Source organism: Rosa chinensis, chromosome 5, assembly GCF_002994745.2.
Source record: "Rosa chinensis cultivar Old Blush chromosome 5, RchiOBHm-V2, whole genome shotgun sequence".
NCBI lineage: Eukaryota > Viridiplantae > Streptophyta > Magnoliopsida > Rosales > Rosaceae > Rosa > Rosa chinensis.
This window is the reverse complement of record NC_037092.1, coordinates 47,186,301-47,211,303: the sequence shown is the minus strand read 5'-3', so window position 1 is coordinate 47,211,303 and position 25,003 is coordinate 47,186,301. Positions and strand designations below refer to the sequence as shown.

The 25,003-nt window shown below is 37.3% G+C and overlaps 2 protein-coding genes across 2 annotated transcripts; one reads left to right on the top strand and one right to left on the bottom strand.

Moving 5' to 3' along the window:
- Positions 1–575: 575 nt before the first annotated feature.
- LOC112165680 lies at positions 576–12,083 on the top strand. The gene is made up of 14 exons (XM_024302281.2): positions 576–860; positions 943–1,593; positions 1,801–2,001; positions 2,111–2,422; positions 3,210–3,337; positions 3,564–4,679; positions 5,264–5,405; positions 5,490–5,649; positions 5,920–6,083; positions 6,442–6,527; positions 7,497–7,596; positions 8,362–8,423; positions 10,208–10,367; positions 11,598–12,083. Exons 1-14 carry the CDS (start codon positions 699–701, stop codon positions 11,751–11,753), a joined length of 3,600 nt encoding a protein of 1,199 aa, XP_024158049.1. The 5' UTR covers positions 576–698; the 3' UTR covers positions 11,754–12,083.
- Positions 12,084–17,410: 5,327 nt separating this feature from the next.
- On the bottom strand, positions 17,411–18,206 carry LOC112168357 (coiled-coil domain-containing protein 86). The gene has a single exon (XM_024305478.2). It carries the CDS (start codon positions 18,153–18,155, stop codon positions 17,565–17,567), a length of 591 nt encoding a protein of 196 aa, XP_024161246.1. The 5' UTR covers positions 18,156–18,206; the 3' UTR covers positions 17,411–17,564.
- Between the last annotated feature and the right edge of the window lie 6,797 nt (positions 18,207–25,003).

Sequence of the window (25,003 nt, the reverse complement as noted above, 5' to 3'; positions counted from 1 at the left end):
TACAAAAAAAAAGGAATGACTATTGACGGTTTAATTATTCAATCAGGGACTCGAGTTCATGTAGGAATGCTAAAGCGGACCAAAGTGAGGACACACCTATTTTATCTAGGTAGGGTGAGCTATACCTTCCATGTTAGTGACTTTTCCTGTGTGTATATGCTATTATATATCCCTTCCATGTTGGTTGGTCGATGCCTCGCAATAAGTATTTCTTTACTCTATTTAATTGTAGAGATAAAAAAAACAAGGCTAGACATGCTTGTATATGAGAGATATGTTTGTTTAGTGACCTAAGAGTGATAGGAGTTATGCTTCTTACGGTGTCGAAACCGTGAACCTCTGGAGGTGTGGATATGACTATATGTTGTGTCGAGCCCATGTCACCTAGTGGTGTACGTAAGGAATCGACAGTGAGTTCATACCCAATTAAAAATTTAATTTACACATCAATTTACATGAGCCTATTGTGACTTGTACAGATCTACTCAACGGACCGTTGAGGCTGTTACTGTGTTACAACTCAAAGCGACTTCCAGTTAGGAGATTAACCGAGAAATGGTCGATATTTAAAATTCAAAACCATTTTCCCGTATAAATACCTTGGGCGGGGTAAACTAACACTCTCCGGTACTCTGCTCGATTGGGGAAGAAGACCGATGCCTATACCCTAATCTCCAAAATTGAGAACCAGACGAGATATGGCTGTGGACACCAATTTCGCATCCTCATTGCTCCAGAATTTGAACCTCGAAGATCCACTGCTTCATCCAACCACATGGGAATCCATCCCTTCCGAAAGCGGCCATTTCCATCTTCCAACCTCCACCTCTCACTCCCTCTACCACGCCTCCACCGTCTCCGTAAGCCCCTCCTTCTCTCAATCTAGGGTTTTCAATTTTCACAAATTCCTTCATTTTCATTTGGACTCGATTCTGTTCACAGGAGGCGAGTCTGGTGCGGCTGGCGATGAATGCACTGCAAGGAGTTGAATCCTCCCTTATTAGTGTCCAAAAGCTTTCTGCTGCGTTTCGCTCCGATCCGGCTGATAGGACCTTCCATCAGGTTCCGAGTCTGTGGAGTAGGTCTTCCAGCACTCATGCTCTGGGGAATGTTCTCCACCCCATAGGCTGCTCAGGTTTGCTGGTCTTTCTTCTCGGAAAATTCGTCGATTACTTTACCGATTTGAATGTGGATGGTCAAAATGAAGCTCCACCAAAACAGTGCGCTCCGTATAGTCTTGTTAATCATGCTTTTGCTGTTGCGGTGGGGAAGGTTGTGGAGGGTTACATGTGTGCTTTGGATACCTTGTATGCATCTGTGGGTGTGAGGCGGCGCTCTTCTTCGGGCTCGCCTTCTGCCGTGGGATGTCTCAACAGTGTAGTCCATTCGGAGCTTACTTTGTTGGAGCTGTATCTGCACACAAAGGAATTGAGGACTCAGATTGAATCCCTTACAAACACATGCAACTTATATCAGTTTTCTGATTGCTTCTCGGCGTCTTCTTTTGATGAGTTACTTACGAAAGCCAAAGCTGAGTTTTGTAATTTCTATAGAGGGGGTGACCTACTCACGTATTTGTATACTCAGTTACAGGTTAGCTTCAAATTACTGCTCTATTCGACTTGTTCCGGAAATTATATTCACTGGCCTTATTTGTTATGGTATTCCATCACATGCTTTTAATTGTCTCCTTTCGTTATTGTGGCATCTTTTCTGAACGTAAATTGGCCTTCAATCATAGTGAAATGGGATTCTGCTAGTGTTAACACTGACATATTTATATACTTTATGTTTGTTTAGGTTGCTGATCCTGCTCATCGTCCTGTACTAAAATTTCTTTTTCTTCGTACATGTGAACCGTACTTCGGATTCATAAGATCATGGATATTCAAAGCTGAGATTAGCGATCCTTATGAGGAGTTTTTGGTTGAATATGTTTACTCTCCTAATCCATCTGTTGAAGCTGGTATCTCTATTGACTTCCCATTGGCAACTATTAGGGTAATGCTAATTACGTTTTACTTTCCAAACATGGGAGTTACATACTGTTTTCAATGAATTAGTCATTGTCTTCTTCCTAAAGTTCTGATGGTTGGTATTCGTATCTCAGGAACGAGATGGAGTTCCTGTTCCTTGTTTTTTGAAGGACTGCTTGATTCCACTTTTCAGAGCTGGTCAGCAGCTGCAAGTTCTAGCGAAATTGCTTGAATTGTGTACTTTTGTTGCCCCTAAGAACCATACTTATGAGAGTTTTCTTCCCTGCTGGAGTGGGTTTTCAAGCAATTGTCCATCTTATGCATCTCCATTGACGTTCAGCAAAGGAAATATAGAGTCCATGGTACTTTCAAGGGAATGTTATTACAAAAGGATGCAGGACCAACTCCAGAATGTTTTGATGGAATTAGAGTTCAGATTTCAACAGGTGGTTTGTCGTGGTAGTTTAGTTTTTTCAGATGGAACTTGTGCTTTCTCCTATTTTATTAAAAATGTAAAAATGCAATTACCAGTCTCCTTTCTTGGTATGTTCTTTTTGTTTATTTATCTTTTTTCTTATCTGCGGTTATTTGTTTCAAGCATGCAATGCAAATGGCAATATTTTCGGTTGCAGGCCAACGTAGTTATATTATTGTCTGTTTATACCTTATAAGCAAGTACCTTTGATAGTTCCCTTGATTTCTTTTTTCTGAATTACTAAGATTGTTACTTGCCATCTCGCATGTTTAACACATAACAAAGTGATGCATGTTGTGATAATTCTCATAATGATCACGCCACTTAGCATATAGTCATAGGTGGGACTAATAATTCTTTAATGTAATTTTCAGACATTGATACTCTGATATGTTTGAAATGGTATAGTGGTGGTTTGCAGCAACCTGTCACGCTGAGGTTCAAGCTCTACTTTCAGTTATAAACAAATTGGATTTATGTCTGTGTGCATGCTTTAAGCAAATATATTCATATTTTTAAGCAGACAGGAACTGGTCTGTTGAATAGAACTGATTTTTTTTTTTTGGATGTTATACCAGTCACAAGGATACTCTTGAAGGATATAGAGATTTCAGAGTTTCATTATAAGATATCCCCTCTTTTGAAACATATGCTTCATTTCTATCATATTTCATATGATCTTGTTTCTGTAGTTGTGTCTGTCATCCTGTTGTTTTTTTCTTTTTCTTTTAATAGTATGCATGATTGTCATTTTGCAGGTAATTTCACAAGACACACTGCCTGTTCTCTTGGATAATAGTGGAAGGAGTTCAACCATCCCAGTTTTAGTCCCACTGGATGACAGTTTTATTGCTCCTTCAACAGATGATGAAAGGGAGTCAAATGTGTAATCTCTCTCTCTCTCTACCCCTTCCTCTCCGTCCCTCTCCTTCCTATGTGTGGATATTTGTGTGCATGTGAACACTTGCGTGCATGTATTGTGTTATTTTCACCATATAACATATGATGATGTTAGGTTGTGCAATACGTATTCGTTTATCCTGCATCTAGTTCTTTCATTTTCTCCAAATGTTGTCGTACCTTCAACAAAGGTTAATTTCTTTGATTGTCAGGGTGGCTGATGATTTGGATTCAGACGAGTTAAGTACAAGAGACGATGTATGTTACACTGCAGATGCATACGAGTCATCTGAATGTTCAAGCTCCACTATATCTGAAGAGCAAAATGTGTTTGAGCAGATGACTGAGTTCCCTAATCACATTGTAGGGGAAGAAGAAAAGTATTTATCTGCTTTAAGCTTCTCAATGAGTATTCCAGTTGATACTTTGCAAAAGCCCCATGGATCTGCAGATTCATGTCATATAGACAAGATTAGTAGAAGTTGTGAAAGAAAAGATGCCTTTGGGCATTCTCATTATAAAGGCATACTTACGAGTCAGATATTGGATGTTCAATTTTCAGATTGTCTCTCTGATAAGGATTGGCCGGAAAGAGATTATTTTGAGAATCAGTCTGTCATTGATATAGAGTACAAAGAAGGTCTGAAGTCACGTCCAACGGACTTTGCCTCAAAGGTGAATGAAAGAATAATGGGATCATTAAAGGAAGGTTCATCATATTTTAGAAAAAGAATCATGGATAGTAATGCTTTAATAGAAGAAGCCTTTGGCAAGGTTGAACCTCAAAAGGCCAGTTATACTTCTGATACATTTGCATTACAACAGTGGAAGGTTAATTACCATAACAATTTTCTCAGCATGAACCCAATGTTGACAAAAAATAATTTCCTTCACCTAACATCCAGGCCTGGAGAGAGATGCAAGACAGACCTTGGGGATTCTTTGGCTTACTTTGATTTCTCTCACGTAAAAGATCCTTGTAAGGGGTTTCCGGTAAAGGTTCCTGTAGGGCTCATGGACTCTGGTGCCTCTACTACCAGTGTTAGGAGTGATCACCATCTGAAACAATGTTCTGCAGAAGCTGATGTTCTGATTGGAAGAACAATAGTATCTGACTCTCTTCCGTCTTCAGATTCGAAGGGCCACACCAAAGGAGATGCTACTTTAAAAAATGTTTCTGGTGGTAGTTGTTGGGAGAGTTTGCTTGGTAGATTTAGTGACACTGTCATTAATAGAGTTGAAGATCACAGAGAAGGCTTGGCGGCCACTTTTGACATACCACTTGATTTTATTATCGACACATGCCTTCTGCAGGAAATCATGCTCCAGTATCCTTACATACTTGCTTTATGCTATTTTTTTTTTTTTTCAAGTTTGTGTTTTCTGGAGAGGATAATTTGTTCTATACATGGTTTTGGTAACCACTAGCGAATAGCAACCATGCATGTAGGATTTAATTGGTTTCTTTAAGGTGTCTTAACCAATTTCACTGTTCTTTTCTCAATGAAGCTTATGTGTCTGCATAGAATATTCTAGGACCGTCAGTTTGTTGTTCAGTGCTTGGTTGCTTATTGGTTCTTTGAAGGTTATGAGTCTGCATATCCTTCTTTGTGTCACTCTATTCTTTCTAGGCATCTAGTCTAACAGTGCATTATGTTACACTAAAATTCATGTTCATGGTTTTGAGGATTGGGATAGAAAATCTAGTGCTACCTTGTAATGATCTTCAGCCATTGGAATATAAAACTCAAACGCATATTGGAATGTCATTTAATGAAGAAGGATAGATGTTTAAATTCTATATCTTTTCTTTCAGAGTATTATATTGAGTCATTGACTCGGAATGCTATTATTTTTCCTATCCTGGTCAAAATTTTGTTTTGGAATGAGATATTATCCTTGAACATGCTAGATATAAGTATGTCAGCAAGTTAACTATTAAGTTGCTTGAAGAAGGATTTGATTTGCAAGAACATTTGCTGGCTCTGCGACGGTACCACTTCATGGAATTAGCAGACTGGGCAGATTTGTTTATTATGTCCCTTTGGCATCATGTAATAATCACTCTCTGTCATTATACGATACTGTTGTATGATTCCTCAGTCCCATCTGACTCCATTTTTATTCTGGAATAACAGAAATGGAGTATTACGCAGGCAGATCATAGACTTTCCGAAATTCAAAGTTTTCTTGAGTCGTCAGTTCAGAGGTCATCATGTGAACGTGATCATAATAAGGACAGGTTATTTGTGTACCTGAAAGGACATGATGCAGTGCCTCTTTCAGCATCTGCTATTGGTACATTATTACATTCCGGTTCTTTTTTTGGGACTTAAGTGTACCTTTGTTAATACAAGTTTCATCAGCACCTTAATTTTTTGTTGTTTGAACAAGCTTCTAGTGTCTGCCCCCTTTTATGGGCTTTCAGACTTGATTATGCTTTAGAATTTTGAGACATTTGGTTTAAATTTAACTTGGCATTCTTCTGTCATCTCTCTGACTTTGTTTTTGTGTTGGGCTTTCTCTATCTTCTCATGTATTATTGTGTGATTTGTGTCAATGATGCAGGAGTCCATTCCTTCAACTTTCTAGGTTTGGGATATCGAGTGGACTGGCCCATCAGCATTGTTTTGACTCCTGGTGCATTGAAAATATATGCCGAGATATTCAGTTTCTTGATACAAGTGAAACTTGCTCTGTTTTCATTGACTGACGTGTGGTGCCAATTGAAGGTGTGGATTTTTCTTTAATTTTTTTTTTCCTGGTATACTGCTTGTTAGAATTATTTTCAACATATATTTTTCTGGCTTTTCAGTTTAAGACTGCCTAAAATCCTTCTAACAGGGAAATTTTGTTAAACTGTTCTGAATACTGATCCAATCTTTTGGAGAACAGCTTGATTTTGTAGTCTTAGTCTTTGTTTGGATATGGACAATATATTTAGTATTTGATGATAGGGGTACAGTTCTTTGAACTTTTGAATCATGTATTAGGCCACTTGGATTTGCATTTTGCATCATGGAAGTACATTTGACTGACCTTTTTGTTTTAGTCGCACAAACAATACTAAAATATTCTTTAAATATGCAGGATCTGGTCCAGTTGATTAGTCGGAATAACCACTCTGAGCAACATGAAAAGGAAGTGAGTCATTTCAATGCAATGGTGAAAATGAGGTATTTTCCACAATTGTTCCTTTTTCACATTTGCTTGATCTTATAGTAGTTTTTTGTACTAGTATATCTGCCTTTGCATTATCAATTAGTTTTGCACCTATTAAGATTCAGGCTTTTATTTGTTTACGTTTTGAGGAGAAAGAAGATTGTATTAATTAGAGAATAAGTATGACTAGTGGATGAACAATCCACATCCAATAAAACCAAATAAAGGAAGGACCAAACGCATAATAATAATTAAAAAAAAAAAAAGTGCCAGTAAGTCAGCAAAATAGTTGAAAGTGAAACCGAATCCCATGAAGCTGGGAAAAGTTTAACTCATCCAAACTTCTTGCACCCTAAGGCCCAGTTATAAGCTGTGCAAAAAGCTGCTTAACTTATAAGTTAAGTAGCAAAAGGTGTTTGGTGAAATTTAAAAAAAGCAGCTTATTTCAAAAGTTGCACCATTAAGTTGCTGCTTATAGAAGTTGGTAAACAGCAGCTTTCATAAGCTAAAAGCTACAGCTACTTTTAAATTAATCCCAGCTCCCCCAAACTGGGCCTAACCCTTTTGGTAATACTCAAAACATTTTTCTATTCTTCCTTCCAATGACCCAAATATTATTTGTGGTGTTCTAATGACACTTTTTGTGTTTTCTATTTGGTTTTATGAGTCTGATTCCACATTAGTTTATTTGTATACATTTTTTGAAACATTCTATGTATTGTTTATAGACAAATTCAAGCATTACATCCGGAATGAAACTGTTAACTGCCTTTTAGCAAAAAACTACGCAAAGTAGCTTAACTGGGCTGATAATTCAAGCATCCAAACTTACTTAAACCGTAATAGACACAGTTAATTTCAGGTGGAGGGACTTTTATATTCTATATGTGCATTCATTAGCAGGTTAAACCTCCCATATGTGATTTCCCATCACTACTAATTGAATATTTTATTCAGTCATCGTCTCTCTGATGTATCTCCAGGCATCAGGTCAATCACTTTGTATCTACATTACAGCAATATGTGGAGTCACAGCTATCACATGTATCATGGTGCAGGTTTCTATATTCACTTAAGCATAAGGTTTGCAGCCTGCTACCTTGTTCTAATAGTTATTCGTAAATTGAGCCTAAAAGTGAAGTTCAAATGATTTTATGGAAGGTTAATATGAATGACATAATTCATTGTACATCACCTAATTGAAATTTCATATTTTATCGCGTAATTTTGTTCCTTAGAATGGGCATGCAATGGATATTTAAAATAAGTTGATTCATATTTTCCTACTTTGCATTCGACAACGGAGAAATAGATATTTAAAATAAGTTGTCTTTGATAATTTTGACATGTAAAAGTAACATTAAAATTTCTCCTTCAAGTCAACTATGAGTTAATATGAAGGAAAAAGAAATTATTGATTGCAGTATTGCAAGTAGTCTTATGAATATGAGTTCAAATGCATGTTGGATAACAATGTCTTCTAGTGTTTTATTATTTATCATTTCCACTGAAGACGGTTAAAAACCATTTATATTATTATTGCTAAGGAAACGTGGAATTCCTTCCTTGACTGGTATTCATGTATGCGATTTATTGGGCTCTGTTGGATGGAACTAATATATTTCACCCTGGTCATGTAATAAAATTTTATTATTTTATATTCTTCAGTAAGTATATACAGTTATTCAATTAGTGGGGTCTCTTCAGAAAGATGAAATGTCAAGACATCTGTAATTTTTAATGTCACTTCTATGCTGTATAGTTTTATTGATTTTGGTATGCTTTTTCAAACATAAATTCTCCGACACATGCCTTCACATGGTTATAAAATCTTGGTCTTAAATGTAGGTCAAAGATATGATGGATCTTCAGTCAGTGCACATGGCATATCTCTCAGATTCACTTCACATGTAAGTCCCCCGACATCATGTAATAAAGTTATTCAGTTATTATATGCAATCCATGTAAATTGAAATGTTTATGTTCTTAATTACATAAGCTAAAATACTTTGTCCACTCATAGTAAATACGTGATAAATTGTCCCCAATTTGTGCTGGGTGTGGGCCGCTACATTGCTTGAATCAATGTAGAAGAAAGGTAACAGGAGGCTGTGATTGCTAGATAGTCCTGTAGGCTGGGAATTTGATCCATGAAAGCTGTGAGATTTTGGGATCTGGTTGTTTAAAAGTGGATAGGAGATTAAAAGGACGCGATTAAGTGTTGTTACGTACTAATAAAAGATGTAGTATACATGATACCTCTTTGCAAAATTATGAACAAAGTTTCTACAACTTCCACTAACATTTCTGGAGGATCGCCACAATCCGATTTCCAGTATTGTGTGCCCTAAACCAACCATCCTCAGCCTCTCCTTAATTCTATAGTGTGTACTCCTATTTATTCGAATTCTCCCAATGCTGTAACACGGTTGACTTCAGTTAGTTTCTAGTAGTATACAAACATACCTATATATAGAATAACGTAGAAATTGTGAAGAGATTGGGAGCATAATGAGAGACTTTTTGATGAAGAATACAAGCAAAATATTTTAAGTCAAGATTTGGAAAGTAGTTCAAATATATCTAGGTTTTTATTATTAGGATTCTTATAATTAGTAGGATTATTTCTTTAGGATTCTTCAAGGATATCCCTAGTTATTCTAGAGTTATCTTAGCCTCCCTATATATAGAGGTCTTTGTAGTCTTTTATTGGCAGATTGAGAATAATAAAATTGAAAGCTTTCTGCTTCTCTCCAGGTTTGTGTGATGCAACCTAACCTTAGGTGTGATGCCTAAGTTCTCTGGGTGTGATGCCTAGAAACCCTACTGGTGTGATGCTAGTAGCCCTATCCCTTTCTTAATTTCCCTTACTCTAAATCCCTTTTCTTTCTACAATCGGACCTGCTGCAAATAAATTCTAGTTCTACAGTTCTTTTGCCTCTTGTCCTGCATCACTTTTTATCCGAGGGGGTCAGGGCCAGTTATAGGAACAATTTGTGGTAAGGTGTAAAGTTGTTTCTTGTCCTAAGAAACAGGTGGTTCAGTGATAAGCAACTTGGATGAGAGGAATGTTACCCTCCTTGGAAAATGGTTGTGAGGTTTCACATTAGAAAGAGATTACATTTGGCGTGCTGTCACTAAAAGCAAGTATGGGATATATGCCAATCACATTTTCCTGCACATAGTCGGTTGGAAATGGGATTTAGGTCAGGTCTTGCGAGGATTGGGGATTGGGACTCTCCATTGTGTGCTTCTTTTCCACTTCTTTCTGGACTTTCCCACTGTGATAGTGTTTCAATTGTCAATATGTTTGTTGATTCTTTCTCATCAGAAAAATGCGCACCAGGTGTGGATTTTGTCTGCGACTATTAAAGAATTTTCTATCAAGTCCTTGGTTCTTTAGTTTATATTGTATTTTTCTTATGATAATGGGACCACATAGTACCTTTTGTACTGGAACTCACAGCCAGACTAGCACATAGCTGATTCAGTACAATGAATAGATAGGTTGGACTTATTGCTTAGGCCGCCGCATAGTATCTGCGCTTGAGCACATAGTTGAGCCACCTTTTCTTTCTGTATATTATGTAATGTAATTACCTAAGCATAGATTTTTAATTGTTCTTTCTTTTGGTTCATTTTCTTGGTATTGTCACCCTTGTTTGTCTGTTAACCGTGAATTGAACCTTTGCAGATGTTTCCTCTCTGATGAAACAAGACCTATAGCTTGCATCATTGAGAGCATTCTGCAGTGTGCTCTGGACTTCAGGTCTTGTCTCACTGGGGAAGTATGGAATGCAGGAACAGGTCAAGGGAATTTAATTGCAAGACACTCTGGAATCAATATATCCCAGGTGATTCTCATATAGTTGTAAAGAAATGTGGATAGGGAAATTTAGCCTTACCTTAATTTAACTTGAGTTGAACTAGCAATGTCATATATAGTAAAAATGATGGAAAGGACAAAGTGCTGCAGTGTTGCTATGTTAGGATACTTTGGTTGCCTATGGAATTATGTATCCAAATTTGGCGTTCTCTGAAACATAGTGTTCTGCTTTGAAATGCCAGTCATGGTACATTTATATCATAGACAAACATGTATTCATACTATTGTGATGCCGGCCTTGTGTTTGTGAGGAGTACTTAATCCTCGTATCTCATAATTCCAGTCCATTCCATAATTTTTGCCTGTTTAGAAAGGGAAAAATCTCGAGTCAATGATTTCACATCAACATTTCCTTAATTCAAAGGAATGAGACTGGCTACTGGCAACAGTTTACATCTCACCCAAAACCACCACCATTGTGACAACCCTTACCCTATTTCCTTCTCAGAAAATGCAAATGGCTACAAATCCAAACCCAGGTAAGAGTGTGAAGCCCATTAATTAAAACAATGACCGGGAAGGTGAGACTAGAATGCGAATTAATATTTGATGTTGTTCAGCTGATTAAATAGTATTGAGATCCAAGATTAAATTCCTTAGTGTTGCTCTAGTGGTGGATGTAGGGGTCTGGGAGGTTTGTGGTATATGTTGAGTGAATATGGAGTAGAGGTTAAGAACTGGAGGCTGTGGAAGTAGAAGAGGGGGTTATGGTGGCAATACCATTGGGAATTTCTATATACAGTTTGCGGCATTGCTTAATTTGCAGTATAGAGTGGTTCTGTAGCACTAGACACTAGTATATAGAGATGGGGTGGGTTGTAGTGATTCCAGTGAATTGCTGAACAGGAATCTCGTCTGCATTATGCATTCTCATTCTCATTCCATATAATAAAATGTAATGTTGAACTAGTCCATCTCCTTGGGGATGGTGTTCTAATCATTCTCAGAAATCATTGTTTAGAATGGTACACAACATGGTATAAAGCACCATTTAGGGTGCCTTTAATTGCCTTCAACTTTTTATCTGTGTGCCTACAAGGCAAAGTACAGTATTTGCTTTTGTAATTTTTATCTATGTGCCATTTCAGCAAAAACAGCTCTCTGGAATTTTTACTGGCGAGTGAAAAGAACCGTCTACTGTTTGCTAAAGTAAGAAATAACTTTTTGTTCATAATTTGTTTGTGCATCTGTTTTGCAGGTTCTTTCCATAAAGCAAACGTTTGACACAAATATGAAAGAATTGCACTTGTGTTACCTCAGATCACCTAAACATGGCGAGTTTGGACTCTCTCACTTCTGGGAATACCTGAACTACAACAAGTATTACTCAGATGCTGCTTCCAAAGCTCTGTGACATGATATTTTCCTTTACTGACAAATCGAGATTTGTATGTTTGAAGCATCCCAGTTGATTACCATAATTGAGGAGCGTAATCTGTCAAGGGTAACAGTAGAAAAGAAGTGTCCAGCTGATGTGTGAAATTTTGGATACGTGGCATAGCATTCTTCAACAATTTTGTTGGTCTTGTTCCATCCAAGGTAGGAGATTCATGTTTATTCTTCTTGTGTGCCAGTGTCGTAAATATATGTACAAAATGATTATAGTGTATCACGAAGAAGACATTTTTTGGTGCCAGCTCTCTCTGATATGAGATTTGCATGAGACGAGCTACTTCCTATACTATACCTCGGACAAAATTTAAGGAATTAATGGTATTATAGTACATAAGAAAAATAAATATAAAACATAAATCAGAATTCCTCTAGGTTTCTAGTGTTGGATTCAACTCATCACTCAAAACTGCTGTTTTTTTTTTTTTTCCTTTCCTTGATAGATGACCCTCAAGTTTAGTCCTCAATGAATAATGAAATTGAATCGCTGATATTCGTTGGTGATTTTGACTAATTAGTTAATCTATTTTACACAATTTGAACCGTAATGTAACTCTAGGGATTTTTGGCTGAGTATAATATCATGGCTACAGAGATTAGCTAATACACACAAACACACACAGATTTATTTCTATGGACGATGGTTATAGTTACAATACAATTCGGTCTTGCTAAATCCAAGTATGACCGACGTAATGTATCCCTTAGGGCAATTCCAACCATAGGTATATTTGGGGGTGCTATTCTCATTTTAGCACCCCCTTGTTGCATTATTCATGTAGGACTCAATTCTCATCTACAACTATGAGGTGTTATATGGGGGTGTTATTTTCACTATTCTTGATTAAAATATAATATGAGTATAATTTTGATGAATATTATATTGAAAATATGTTAATTTAATTAAATAAGGTAAAAAAAATAATTTAACATTTTATCATAATATTTAAAAATTATTCTTATTATTTAATGAATTTAAAAAAAGATTTTTATTTTTTTTTTATCGGCATATACGACAAAAGTGTCGGCACATACGACAAAGAATCTAACTATTTAGATCATAATATTTAAAAATTATTCTTATTATTTAATGAATTTAAAAAAGGTTTTTAAATTTTTTTTTGTGTCGGCATATACGACAAAAGTGTCGGCACATACGACAAAGAATCTAACTATTTATAAGATATTTTGATGTTTTGTGTCGGCATATATGCCAAACAGCCGAATTTCGATGTGATTTCAGCGCCACGTGTCAATCTCTAATTGGAGCGGTTTTGAAAAACTTAAAAAGGTTTTTTCTTTAGCTCTCCAATATTTTTAACGATAGGTGCTCACAAAGCTCATAAAATGTTCATCTCTATTGTGTAGAAAATGAATGATGATTGGCTGTGCATTCACTCATCTTTCTTTGCATTACTTAGAATCTTGAATTACGCTCTTCATAATAAAAAAGAAGTATGTGAGTGAAGAGGAAGACGAGTGCGAATGCAAATATGATGACCAATGATGTCTTGTATCAGAAAACTAGTTGTAGAATGTGTACGATTGATAGGTATGCAATGATTCAATTCATTGATTCCTAGTGTTGGTTCGTTTAGTGAAATTGTTCAACAAGACGAGCACATGCACATCCATCTTGTACATGTAAAATGATTATTCTAAAAGTAATTGCTAGATGTAACAGAAAAATGGCATTTATATAGTGTATTGTCCAACTAATTTTCTATGGTCAGAAGCAGAGCAGATACACCTTTATGATCTTAATACCATTGAGCTGCTGTCCATTGGACTTGGATTTTCATGGACTCCCGGGCCATCTACTCGAGACTGTGTTAGGTAGTAGCTCAATCACGAATGTTACCACTTGCTCTTATTAAGGATAATTCAATGATAAAGCATTATAAATCTCGGATTGCTCAAATCGAGTTTGCCTATAGTTAGTGACATGATTAGCAACTTAAGACATGTTAGTGACATGATTAATGACTCGAGACATGGTTAGTAACATGTTTGGGTTCAATTGTTTTGATGTCGTGTTAGTGACTTGATTAGTGACATGTTTAGCTACTTGAGACATGGTTAGTGACATGATTAACAACTTGAGACACGGTTAGTGGCATGATTGGTTTTGATTGTTGTGATGTCGTGTTAGTGACATGGTTAAGTTGCTCTGTAAACTAAGTAGATTGGCATAGTTAGTTTTTCCAATTAAAATGTGTTACACTGGTTTTAGTTGCTTTAATGTGCTAAATTGATGCAAAGACAAATATTTGATCTGTTTGCTGTATTTTCCAAGTTTGTGTTTAATGTGTATATCTCTATTCTGCTAGCAGTGATTATTGCTGGTTCTTTTTCTTCATTACACTGGTCTATAGTTACTTTAGTGTGCTAAATTGATGCAAAGACAAATATTTGATCTGTTTGCTGTATTTTCCAAATTTGTGTTTAATGTGTATATCTCTATTCTGCTAGCAGTGATTATTTGCTGGTTCTTTTTCTTCATCTGGGTTCATAGTTCTTTTTCTTCATCTGATGTATGCTATGCTATCTTTCCTTATCGCCTAATTTTGCTCGCAATATCAGCTGCTAGTAAGTGGATACATTGCCAAGGTACAGATTCTTCTGACGTTACTCTAGGTAGCATCGCATTTGCATCTGTTGGTTTTCTTTTCCATTATTTGAGGGAAGTTATCTGCAGTGTTGTAAGTCTTGCATTTGACAAAATAATCAGTGCTTAATGAATTTCTAAATCTATATCCTCATGCTCGCCCTGTAAGACACCTACTTAACAGTATGCTCTTCTCATGATTGCTCTCTAGGAACAGTATATACTATGTTTAAACGATCAGGAGTAGCTTCTCATTGTATCAATAATGGACAAGACTTGTTGGTTTAGCATTCTAGGATTGTATGTCTACCATCAGATTCAAATAAGCTCTGACTCTGAAGGCTATTCACAGCTTAGGCATGTTATCAAAATAACTTAGATAGCTTAGTCTTGTGTAATCACTAATCAGAACAACATGAAACCAATACAATTTTGTGATAAACAAGTGTTTATTATCAGATTCTAGTCCAAGTTGCCAAACATTAATACCATTAATCAACTAAAACAAATGTAATATATTCAACTATATCATTATTATAGCAACAGACCATTTAAACATAAAATACTTCTCAATCAAACTCTAGCATTGTCAAATTAAACTATTACACTTGAAATAACTCAATGAACAAAAATGATTGGAAAAAAAAATGGTAATTTTCAAAGCTACATATTCAAGCAACAATGTTTGAATAATCTACATATTCAAAGCTACATATCAAAAAATCTATTTCAAAGTTTATCGCACAACTCTCATCTCTTTCTTATAAACACTACTATACATAGACTACAATTTTGAGGTTTCCAAAAGTGAATGATCAATAAAACTGATCCAGTCAACTATGTCTGCCTCTTGAAGCTACTATGATCTTGAATCATTTTCTCAATGTATTTTACCACTATACCTCTATGTCATCCTCAACATTGTTGTTCTGTTCATCTTTCTGTTTTGTTTCAAAATAATTCTGTCTCTATAGAACCTTATGACAAAGGACAGCAGCTTCGTCAAAACTGAGAAACATTCTTCTCCTTTTGAAAAATTTGGCAAGTGGATTATATAAAACAAGTGAGGAACATTTCATTAAAATAAGTTGATAGCAATGAATGTTTAATTATTCAGTATAATTAGGATTTCTATGTTTTCAGAATAGTACCAAATGTTTCATGGTTTAACATCTATCGACTGCTTTGTTGAAAAAAAAGAAAAAAGAATTGCAGGTCCTAATCATACTGTGACTATCTTATCAAGTCTACCTAAGCAGCTAATGAGTCCTGAAGAGTAAGAGGCTATTGAGAAAAAAACTCTCGGAATTAAACATCTTGGATCCAGCTATATAGAAGGTAAACAATGTAGATTAGCACCTAAGCAGATCCTTGATTATATAAAATTTTGTTCCTTCTTCTGAGGAAGGTAAACAACCGAGGCTCTTACTGTCACTCATTTCCATCATTTTCCACAAGGGGTTTGTGCCACTCCTTGGAGAATCAGATCCTTGATCGCCGACATTAGCTGCCTTGCTGCAAAATTTGAGGCTGTTTCCTTCTCTCATGTTTTTCGTGAGGCCAATTTCGTTGCGGACGTTATCACCTCAATGGGTCATGATCTTTCCAATCCCAAGATTTGGTTCAATTCCATTCCGACTGTGGCCTCGTCCGCGTTGCTTCTGGATTCTGCTAACCTTGGGTGTCCAAGGGGTTTCATGTTGTAGTTCCTTTTCTTCTCAAAAAAAAAAAATGGTAAACAATGTAGATACTAGATAGTCAATCCAGCTATAGAAACTCATTCAACACTTCATTCACAACCAGCAATAGAAACTCATTCAACACTTTATTCACAACATGAATTACTTTTAACTATATTTTTTTCATCAGCAATGTATTCACATCCCTAAATATATCCACAGTAAACACTTTATTCACAACATGAATTACTTTCAACTATATTTTTTTTCATTCGCAATGTATTTACATCTCTAAATATATCAACAGTAAACATATTCTGCCTTACATCTCAGGACAAGCTGTTCTATTGCAGAGCTACATTAACGAGGTTTGTGCCAGAAGATGGGTGGTTCTATGCAGCCTGCCCCTGCTCGAAGCAAATGAGGAAAAAGCCACTGAGTCAACTAATAATCTGCCAGATTATGATATGCAGCAGCCACATTACAGGTAGCACAGCCCAAACTTTAAATCACCAACTTTAAATTTAAAAGTACTATCTGTTTCTATATATAAACCACAAATAGTTTGTTTGAAAAAATATGCTTCTGATTTATAAACTATCTGAAAAGGGAGCCAAAATTGGAAGGCCAATATCTGCCATTCAGTTATCTATTGTAGTACATCCTGTGACTACACATCCATAAAGTTTTGAAAACTACAATTCTTCTCTGAACTATTTTTTCAGACATAAATGGTTCAGTTGCAGTGATGTATATAAAGTTGGAGATGCATTCCCCCTATGAATCTATGATGTATATAAAGTACTGACACTTTATATGCAGTTTCTATACAAATGCAACTGAATACTCAACTTTCCACTGTGTCCCAACGAATCGTGACCTAAATGAACTCTAATTCAAGTCTATACATAGTGCCCAAACTTTTAAAAACTTCAAAGCCAAACACTAATATATGAGACTAGCATTACAACTCACACATCGCAACAGAATCTGTCAACAATGGAGACTTCCTAATAGAAGTTCTAAGTTCACACAGTTCCCAAATACAACAATTCATGTCCTCTTTATCGAGCTGTACCATCTCAACATCTTTGTACATGATTTTCCCCAGCACCATACACAAGCACTAATGTATCGCTCCCAGTTTACGGGTGAATCAATTCTAGAGTTGACGTAGCGGCATTTCTGGTAACTGCTATTTCTCTTTGTTATCAAAAACAGAGAGGTCGGGTTCTCTTTGTAATCGGGAAGGCTTTTCGAAGCAATAATCCACACTCAATGCCACAGGTTTATCCCAGATAACTATAACATTTTGAAAGTAAGCACACAACATTTGAACACAGCAACTCTGAGTAGCATATATTCGATTTCATTAACACATAACACAACACCTCCTCATTGTCCCCAAAAGCAAGGATGAAAAATCCTACCATAAAACAAAAACAGGAAAATGAAAAAAGAGCAGTAAACAAAAGCAAAAGACTGACTACTCCGTAAGCAAAAGGCCGCTCTTCTTATTGTTCCTCTTGATCATCTCCTCGGGAACAGGCTTGAGTTGATTCCTGGCCTTGGTTCTCGAAATCCTCTGAATCGTCTTGGGGTTGGAAATAATCTGCAGCTTGGTCCCAGTCTTGAGAATATTCTCCTTCTTCTTCTTCTCCCTCTCCTCCCTCTTCCTCCTCTTCTCCTCCTTGTTCCTCTTAATCTCCCCCTTCAGCTCCGCCATTCTCTCCTTGTACGCCTTCTTCACCGACTTGTTCTTCTCCCTCTCCTCGAACGTCGTCCCCTTCCGGCTCACCTGGAGCGCCGACGACCTCTGCTTCCGCGGCTGCTTCCACTTCCGCCCGGAGACCTTCCCGGCGATCACGCCGTCGTAGCTCGGCCGGCCGAAGACCGGTTTGTCCGGATTGTCCGAGGAGGACACCGCGGATCGCTTCGCCGGAGGTGGATAGGCGGCGGCGTCGATTTCCATGGCGGCATCTTCGTCGTCGTCGGCGGCTTCGGGGTTCCGCTTGCGCTTGTAGGTTTTGCCGCCGAAGCCTTCGTCTAGGCAGCGGAAGTCGATTGTGCAGGCCATGAGTGAAAACTAGGTCTAGGTCTTGTGCCGCCACCAGTGTTCGGGTCCGAGTTACGTATATATGCAATATTTTGAGGCTGTTTTGGTCTTCTTCCTTTTCTTTTCTTTTCTTTTTTTATTACAGTCTTCCTTTTTATTTTTTTATTTGTGTCAGACTAGAGATGGCAATGGGGCGGGTTGGGGATGGGAATCACAATACCATCCCCATCTCCGGGGTCATTCTCTACCACCATCCCCGCCCCAATCCCCAATAAAAATATATTGGGGATTCCCCGTCCCCATCCCCAATGGGGACTAAGCCTCCAAACCCGCTCCAAATCCCAAATAAGAATTTAATAAATAAAATAATTTTTTTTCATATTGCCTTTTTAAAAATCAAAATCTAGAACAAATAAATTTAAAACATGATTAAATCCATAAATCATAATTCAGTGAGTGCAAAAGTCAAAACAGCATTAAAGTAAAAGTGTAGCCATTAAAGTAAAATAGTAAATGTATATATTTGTGATTTATATTATAAAAAATAAATTAAAATATATATAAGTTAAATATATGTATATATTATTGGGGTGGGTTTGGGGATGGGGATCACAATACCATCCCTAATCTTAGATAGCGGGAGATTGGGGATTCCCTTCCCCATTCCTCATTTGTCCCCGAATTCTCCCCCCATTAGGAGCGGGTATCCAATAGAGCTCCGCCCCGTTGGGGATCTTTGCCATCCCTATGTCAGACTGACCACTTAATGAGAACTGTTCACGGAAACCTCTACCTAGAGAATCACGCGTTGAGCACATTCCGTCCTGAGACCTACCAAGATAGAGAAATAGATCAAGAATAGATCGGGGTTGTTGGCCTATAACCATGTTTGGACCCAAAATGAGCATTTTGGCCTGACAAGGCACGTCTTGGAGAAATTGAGCCAATGTCAGTGGCTTAAGCTATATATTGTCGACAAGTTCGAAATATATATTTAGAGGCTAAATAAAGCCTACTGTGGAAGCATGGAAATGGAAAGTCAACTTTAGCACATTTTCCTACTTCGGCTAGGAGAAACCGAGCTAAACAGAAGGAGCGGCCGCCTGACCAAATGAACTCAAAATGGGCTGAAACTCTGCAGATCCATTCTAGACATCCTAAGAAATATTTCTTATGAAGAGTGCAAGATCCAGATAGAAGTGGAAGGCTTTCAAAAGATCAGTCCAATGTTCTGCATAAGCAAAATTAGAAAACTGGACCTGTAAGGGGTCCAACAGCATTTCCGGCCCAACCACTATACTAAAAGCTCTAAAATTTTACCAGCATGATCTACACTAATAGTGGAACATTTGTTATGAAGACGTCACAGCCAAAATATGAATTATTGATGGAAATATACATGAAGGAATAAAGGAGCCGAAAGTGCTTCCTTATCTCCAAAATTCATCATTCCTTATCTCCTTATCTCCGAAATTCATCATTTCTATCTCCATTAATGCTCCATATCCACCTCCCTTATCTCCAATTAGTGCTCCACTTTCATTTGTTTAATGCCAAAGTAGTTGGCATGGTAGCCTATAAATAGAGGTTACATTGAAACACCAAAACACACATTCACAACAACATCTCTAAGATGATCTAAGTTCTCTCTAGAGTAACCTCTCTAAGAGCAACTCCTCTCCTTCTCTTTCTCTTATCGGTGATTACACTCTAAGTCCTAGTCTCCTCAGGAGTCGACTATCAGTGCCACCAAACCCTCTGTCAACGTACTTCGGTCCTCGTCTCCTCGGGAGCCGACGGTAGTGCCGCGACCACAACGGTTACAGAACCAGCCAAGCAAGGGTAACGCCCTAGCAACCCAGCCAAGCTAAAGTCACGCTTTAGCAAGTTCTCCTCACTTCCCAGTGGTTCTCGCTCTGCTCGATCTACAACATCGAGTATCGATTGTGATTTTCAAGAAGCTCAGCAAAAGTCCTCGCCACAAGGCACAAAGAATCCCATGACGAGGTTGGTGCTCTCCTCGTCCACAATCTCTTGAAAGAAGTCAGGTCAAGGGACACCCCCGACGACAGCACCCGAACGGTGCTGGCACGCCCGCGCAAGAAAAGAGATTGTTGACCAGCTGCAACAAAATTGGAGCCAAACAAACCCTCCGAAGCCTAATTCAGTATCAATATGAGATAAAAACAGAGTAACGGTATGGAAATGTACAGTTTGGACTTACTTGATTTGGAAGTAACTGCCAGTATGTATAGAAGATATTGGGGTTCGCACCCATGAGGCTTCGATGTGGGAAGGTGTGCCCTCTTCACATATGATGTGGAGGTCTTGTAGCCGACCTGAAGGCTATTATACATTGATGTCTTGCTGGTTGACATGGATGTCGGCGACTTGTCTTGATTTTTTGTGGGAGCTCCGGCGTGTCTCCGGCAGCTAAGGAAGGCGGTCCCCAATGGCCAATTGGCCATGCATTTCCAGTGTTTGTGCTCGATACGCATGTGGTATGAATAATTGACTACATCTCTAATCGACCATGCTAATAGTTTTCTCATTTGCAAACATACTAAGTAGATTGAAATTCCAAAATTAATTTATGTAAATTTATTTTATGTAAAAGTATTTATAGTTAACTATATTGTGTGACGATTTATAGTTAAAATTTTTGTCAAAAAAAAGTAATAAATATGATTTTAAAGTTATAATGTCCAGTACCATTTAGTCTAGTGGCATAGTATTATTCCCTTTGTAAGTGGGAGGTTGTGAGTTTGACTCATAAAAGACTATTTGTAGCATTTGAGTTGTTTATCTAATAAAAAAAATTAAAAAAACATTCAAATCTCAAAACGATAATGGACTTCGGACCTCTAATAGCACACATCGACCCTCATGCTGAAGAAAGTTAGCGGTGTCTTTCATTTACCTGTCGATGAAGTTGACGGTTTTGTTTATATTTATGTTTTGTATTTCTTGTAGAGGAGTAAAATGAAGTCTAAATGCAAGGTTGATATTAAAAGGTGCAACATGACTGCCTTATGTCATCAATCTCTAGTTTTTTTTTTTTTTTTTTTAATGAAATAAACAACTCATTACAAAAACTAATCTATTGTGAGCCGAACGCATGACCTACAACTTATAAAGAGGAGACTTATACCACTAGACCAAATGGTACTAGGCTCATTGATCTCTAGTTTGATTTTTTTTTTTGTGACCATCTCTGGCTTGATTTTTATATAATTTTTCTTTTTGTTACAAATGCAAGGATGACATGTATGAGTCTCAATTGCAAGGTATTGAGATCGACCAACATAAATACTTTAGGAACCACCTGAATAATCTTTTTGTAAAAACAAGAAAAATAGGAGAGTGAAATTCACACTCTTGCTTTCCTTTTTTGGGAAAGATTTATATACAAGACAAAATTTAAGTTAGGATTATTATTAGCAAATCATTATTTATGGAACCAAGCTCAGCAAAATTATAGCATTATCAAAAAAGAAATTTTAGCTATAGTGCTATGTATCACAAAGTTTCAAGATGATCTTTTGAACGATCTTTTGAGAGACAGCTGTGCGATTAAAACTCGCCGAAGATAAAAGCGTCTGGATCATGATTTGCGAAATGAGATTGAACCTCATCCGTGATGTCATTGTCATCATCTCCATTATCACAAAGATCTTGCCGACTTTTGTCGTGATTTGTGTCAGGCTTTGAAGACTTTGGTGTATCACCTTTTGACGTGTTTCTTAAACATTGGGTCTTGTCCGTTTGCAGATCTGATTTGGGTTTTGTCTGAAAATCACATAAACTACCTCAAAGAAGATCTACAAATTAAAAGAATTGAACATCAACTTCAACAGCCTTATTTACAAAATAGAATTAAAGAATTTAAAGAAAAATTAGAAAAGGAAGTAAGCTCAAACATCCCAAATGCTTTTTGGAATAGAAAAACCAACATGGTTGAATTACCATATGAAAAAGACTTTGACGAAAGAAAAATCCCTACAAAGGCAAGACCAATTCAAATGAACAATGAATTATTAGAATATTGCAAAAAAGAAATTCAAGATCTTCTAGACAAAAGGTTGATAAGACCTAGCAAATCTCCATGGAGTTGTTCAGCTTTTTATGTTCAGAAGGCTTCTGAACTAGAAAGAGGAGCTCCAAGGCTTGTAATTAATTACAAACCTTTAAACAAAGTCCTTCAGTGGATAAGATACCCAATTCCAAATAAAAGAGATTTACTCAAAAGACTAGTTCAAGCAAATGTTTTCTCAAAATTTGATATGAAATCTGGTTTTTGGCAAATCCAAATCGCAGAAAAAGACAAGTACAAAACAGCATTTAATGTTCCCTTCGGACACTACGAATGGAATGTTATGCCCTTTGGACTCAAAAATGCCCCTTCAGAATTTCAAAATATGATGAATGATATTTTTAATCCTTATTCAAATTTTTCAATTGTTTACATAGATGATGTTTTAATCTTTTCAGAAAATATTGATCAACATTGGAAACATCTCTACAAATTCTTTCAAATTATTAAAACCAATGGATTAGTGTTGTCAGCACCAAAAATCAAATTATTTCAAACAGAAATTAGATTCTTAGGACACAATATCAAACAAGGTACTATAGTCCCAATCTCTAGAGCAATTGAGTTTTCAAAAGGAATATTATATAAGTTATAACAATCATAATCAAAAGATTTTGGATCTGTATCTCTCTTTTGTTTTTTTTTCTCTTTTTTTTTTCTTTGTCTTTATTATTTTTTTATTGTTTTTCTGGTTCTCTCTCTCTCTCTCTATCACACAGTTCGTATCCGACCTTGAGTTCATCCACTCAATCCACTCCTCATGGAAGCTCCTTCGGTGCAAATCCATCTCCACCTCCGTCATCGTCCATACCAAGCTCATCCACCTCTCCTTCTCCTCATCCTCCATCACTCCCACCAATAAGCCCCGCGCAACTGCAGCTTCCCAACCCAAAACGGCACGGTGACACCACGCCATTGGCCGCCGCAACTCGACCTGGATCTTCTGTCCCTCAAGAGCTCTGAGTCCTACACCTCCCTCAAGGACCTCCTCCCCTCTTCCTCCTTCACCACCATCCAGTCCCCGACACCCAACTCCGCCACCAACTCCGGCTACGAGATCTCCATCCGCAACCTTCTGGTCAAGCAGGCTGGGCCTACCTCCATCCCATGTCCTTCACCTGCGACCCACACTTGCTCCGCCGCCTCTGGCTCAAGTGCAGCCCCTGCCTCTCCTTCATCACCCACCGCCTCTTCCCCTTTCTCTCCCAAATCCACCATCGCTTACTTCTTTGCTTCCAGCTCTCTTAACATCTACTTCACTTTTCAAACCCAGTTCGTTACTTTCGAGTTAGCACACAGTCAACAACACATTGCCCAGTCTCTCGAACTCATGTTAGGGCTCCACCGTGTCGTCAGTCTTTAGGCGCGCCGCCATCAATTTGGGAATTTCATTTAGAGAGAGAGAGACAGAGAGGCAGGAAAACTAAATAAATAAAGAGAGAAACTTAAAAAAATAAAAATAAAAAAAAAAGAAGAAGAAGAGAGAAATAATAAATAAAAAATGAACTGAGGGGTATAATAGTCATTTTGGACCTATTGTGTGAGAATTAGAGAAAATAAGGACTATCCAGTTTAATTTAAAAGGCGAGAGACTAAACTATTTTTCAGGGAAAAGTTTGAGGAGTAACAAGTATTTAATCCTTTAAGTTATTAAAGATAAATTTTAAGTTACACAAAGAAAGAAACATGGAGTGTGAATTGTAAAAGAAGGAGGGTGGATTTCACTCCCTAAAAAAATAGTACTCATATAGGAATTTTTTTTTTTTGTTTTTTTTTTTTAAGTCTCTTTGATTGCTTTTAGTCACAAAGCAGCTCAAAAGCTTTCAAATGTTTGTTTGTCCATATATGCTACCAAAGGTTCTTTGTGATGACCTACAGTAGCTCTTTGCGCAGCTCTTCTGGGGTTATGGATGCATGGATATACATGATTTTACCTTTGTATCCCACACTGATATGGGATACGAGTACGATACGGCCCGAATACACATATCCGACGGATCTTATTTTGGATACGCTATGGATAAGCCCGTATCTGCATATGATATGTAATTTTGTAAATAAATTGGATACGTGGGGTTAACACTGACATTTTACCCTAAAAAAAGAAAAAGAAAAAGAAAAGTATAACAGATCAAGACCTAATTTTAGTAGCAACCGCTTCACTTCTTATAAACCATCAAATCATAAAGGTCATTTTATAAATCAACCATCAAATCATAAAGGTCATTTTATAAATCAAAGAAATGGGAACGTTATGGGAACGCGCCTCACACGCCCCCCTTTCGGGGTTCCTAGGGTTTCCAAGTCGAAATCCCAGCTGCTGTCACTACCTAATTCTTTGGTTCATCCTCATTAGTCAATGGAAAAAGCTACTGCCTTGGCATGACAGAAGACCCAATTGGATCATTTCCTTCGACGGCAAGGTTTGGGGTCCGGTATCTTGGTCTGTTTGGAAACCCGATGACGGCGCTAATCATACTATTTTAGCAGAGGCTTTTCAGATCAACTCCGATCATTTCGAGATAAGGATTACCTCATACTCGTGCTGTATTCGGCCAACTCAACCACTAGGTGGCGTTCATGACGAACACGCTCCTCGTCCTTTCCAACTTGCTATCTTTTCTCGAGTGGAAACAAATTCAGATTATCAGGGAGTAGATCTATCACTTCTTTGCACTTGCTTTAATTATAATTCCAAGTCTATTGATTGGCATGCTTCTACTTTTATTGGTTGTTGTTTTTCCCCATTCTGCCTTTGTCGTTTTAGATTCTCTAT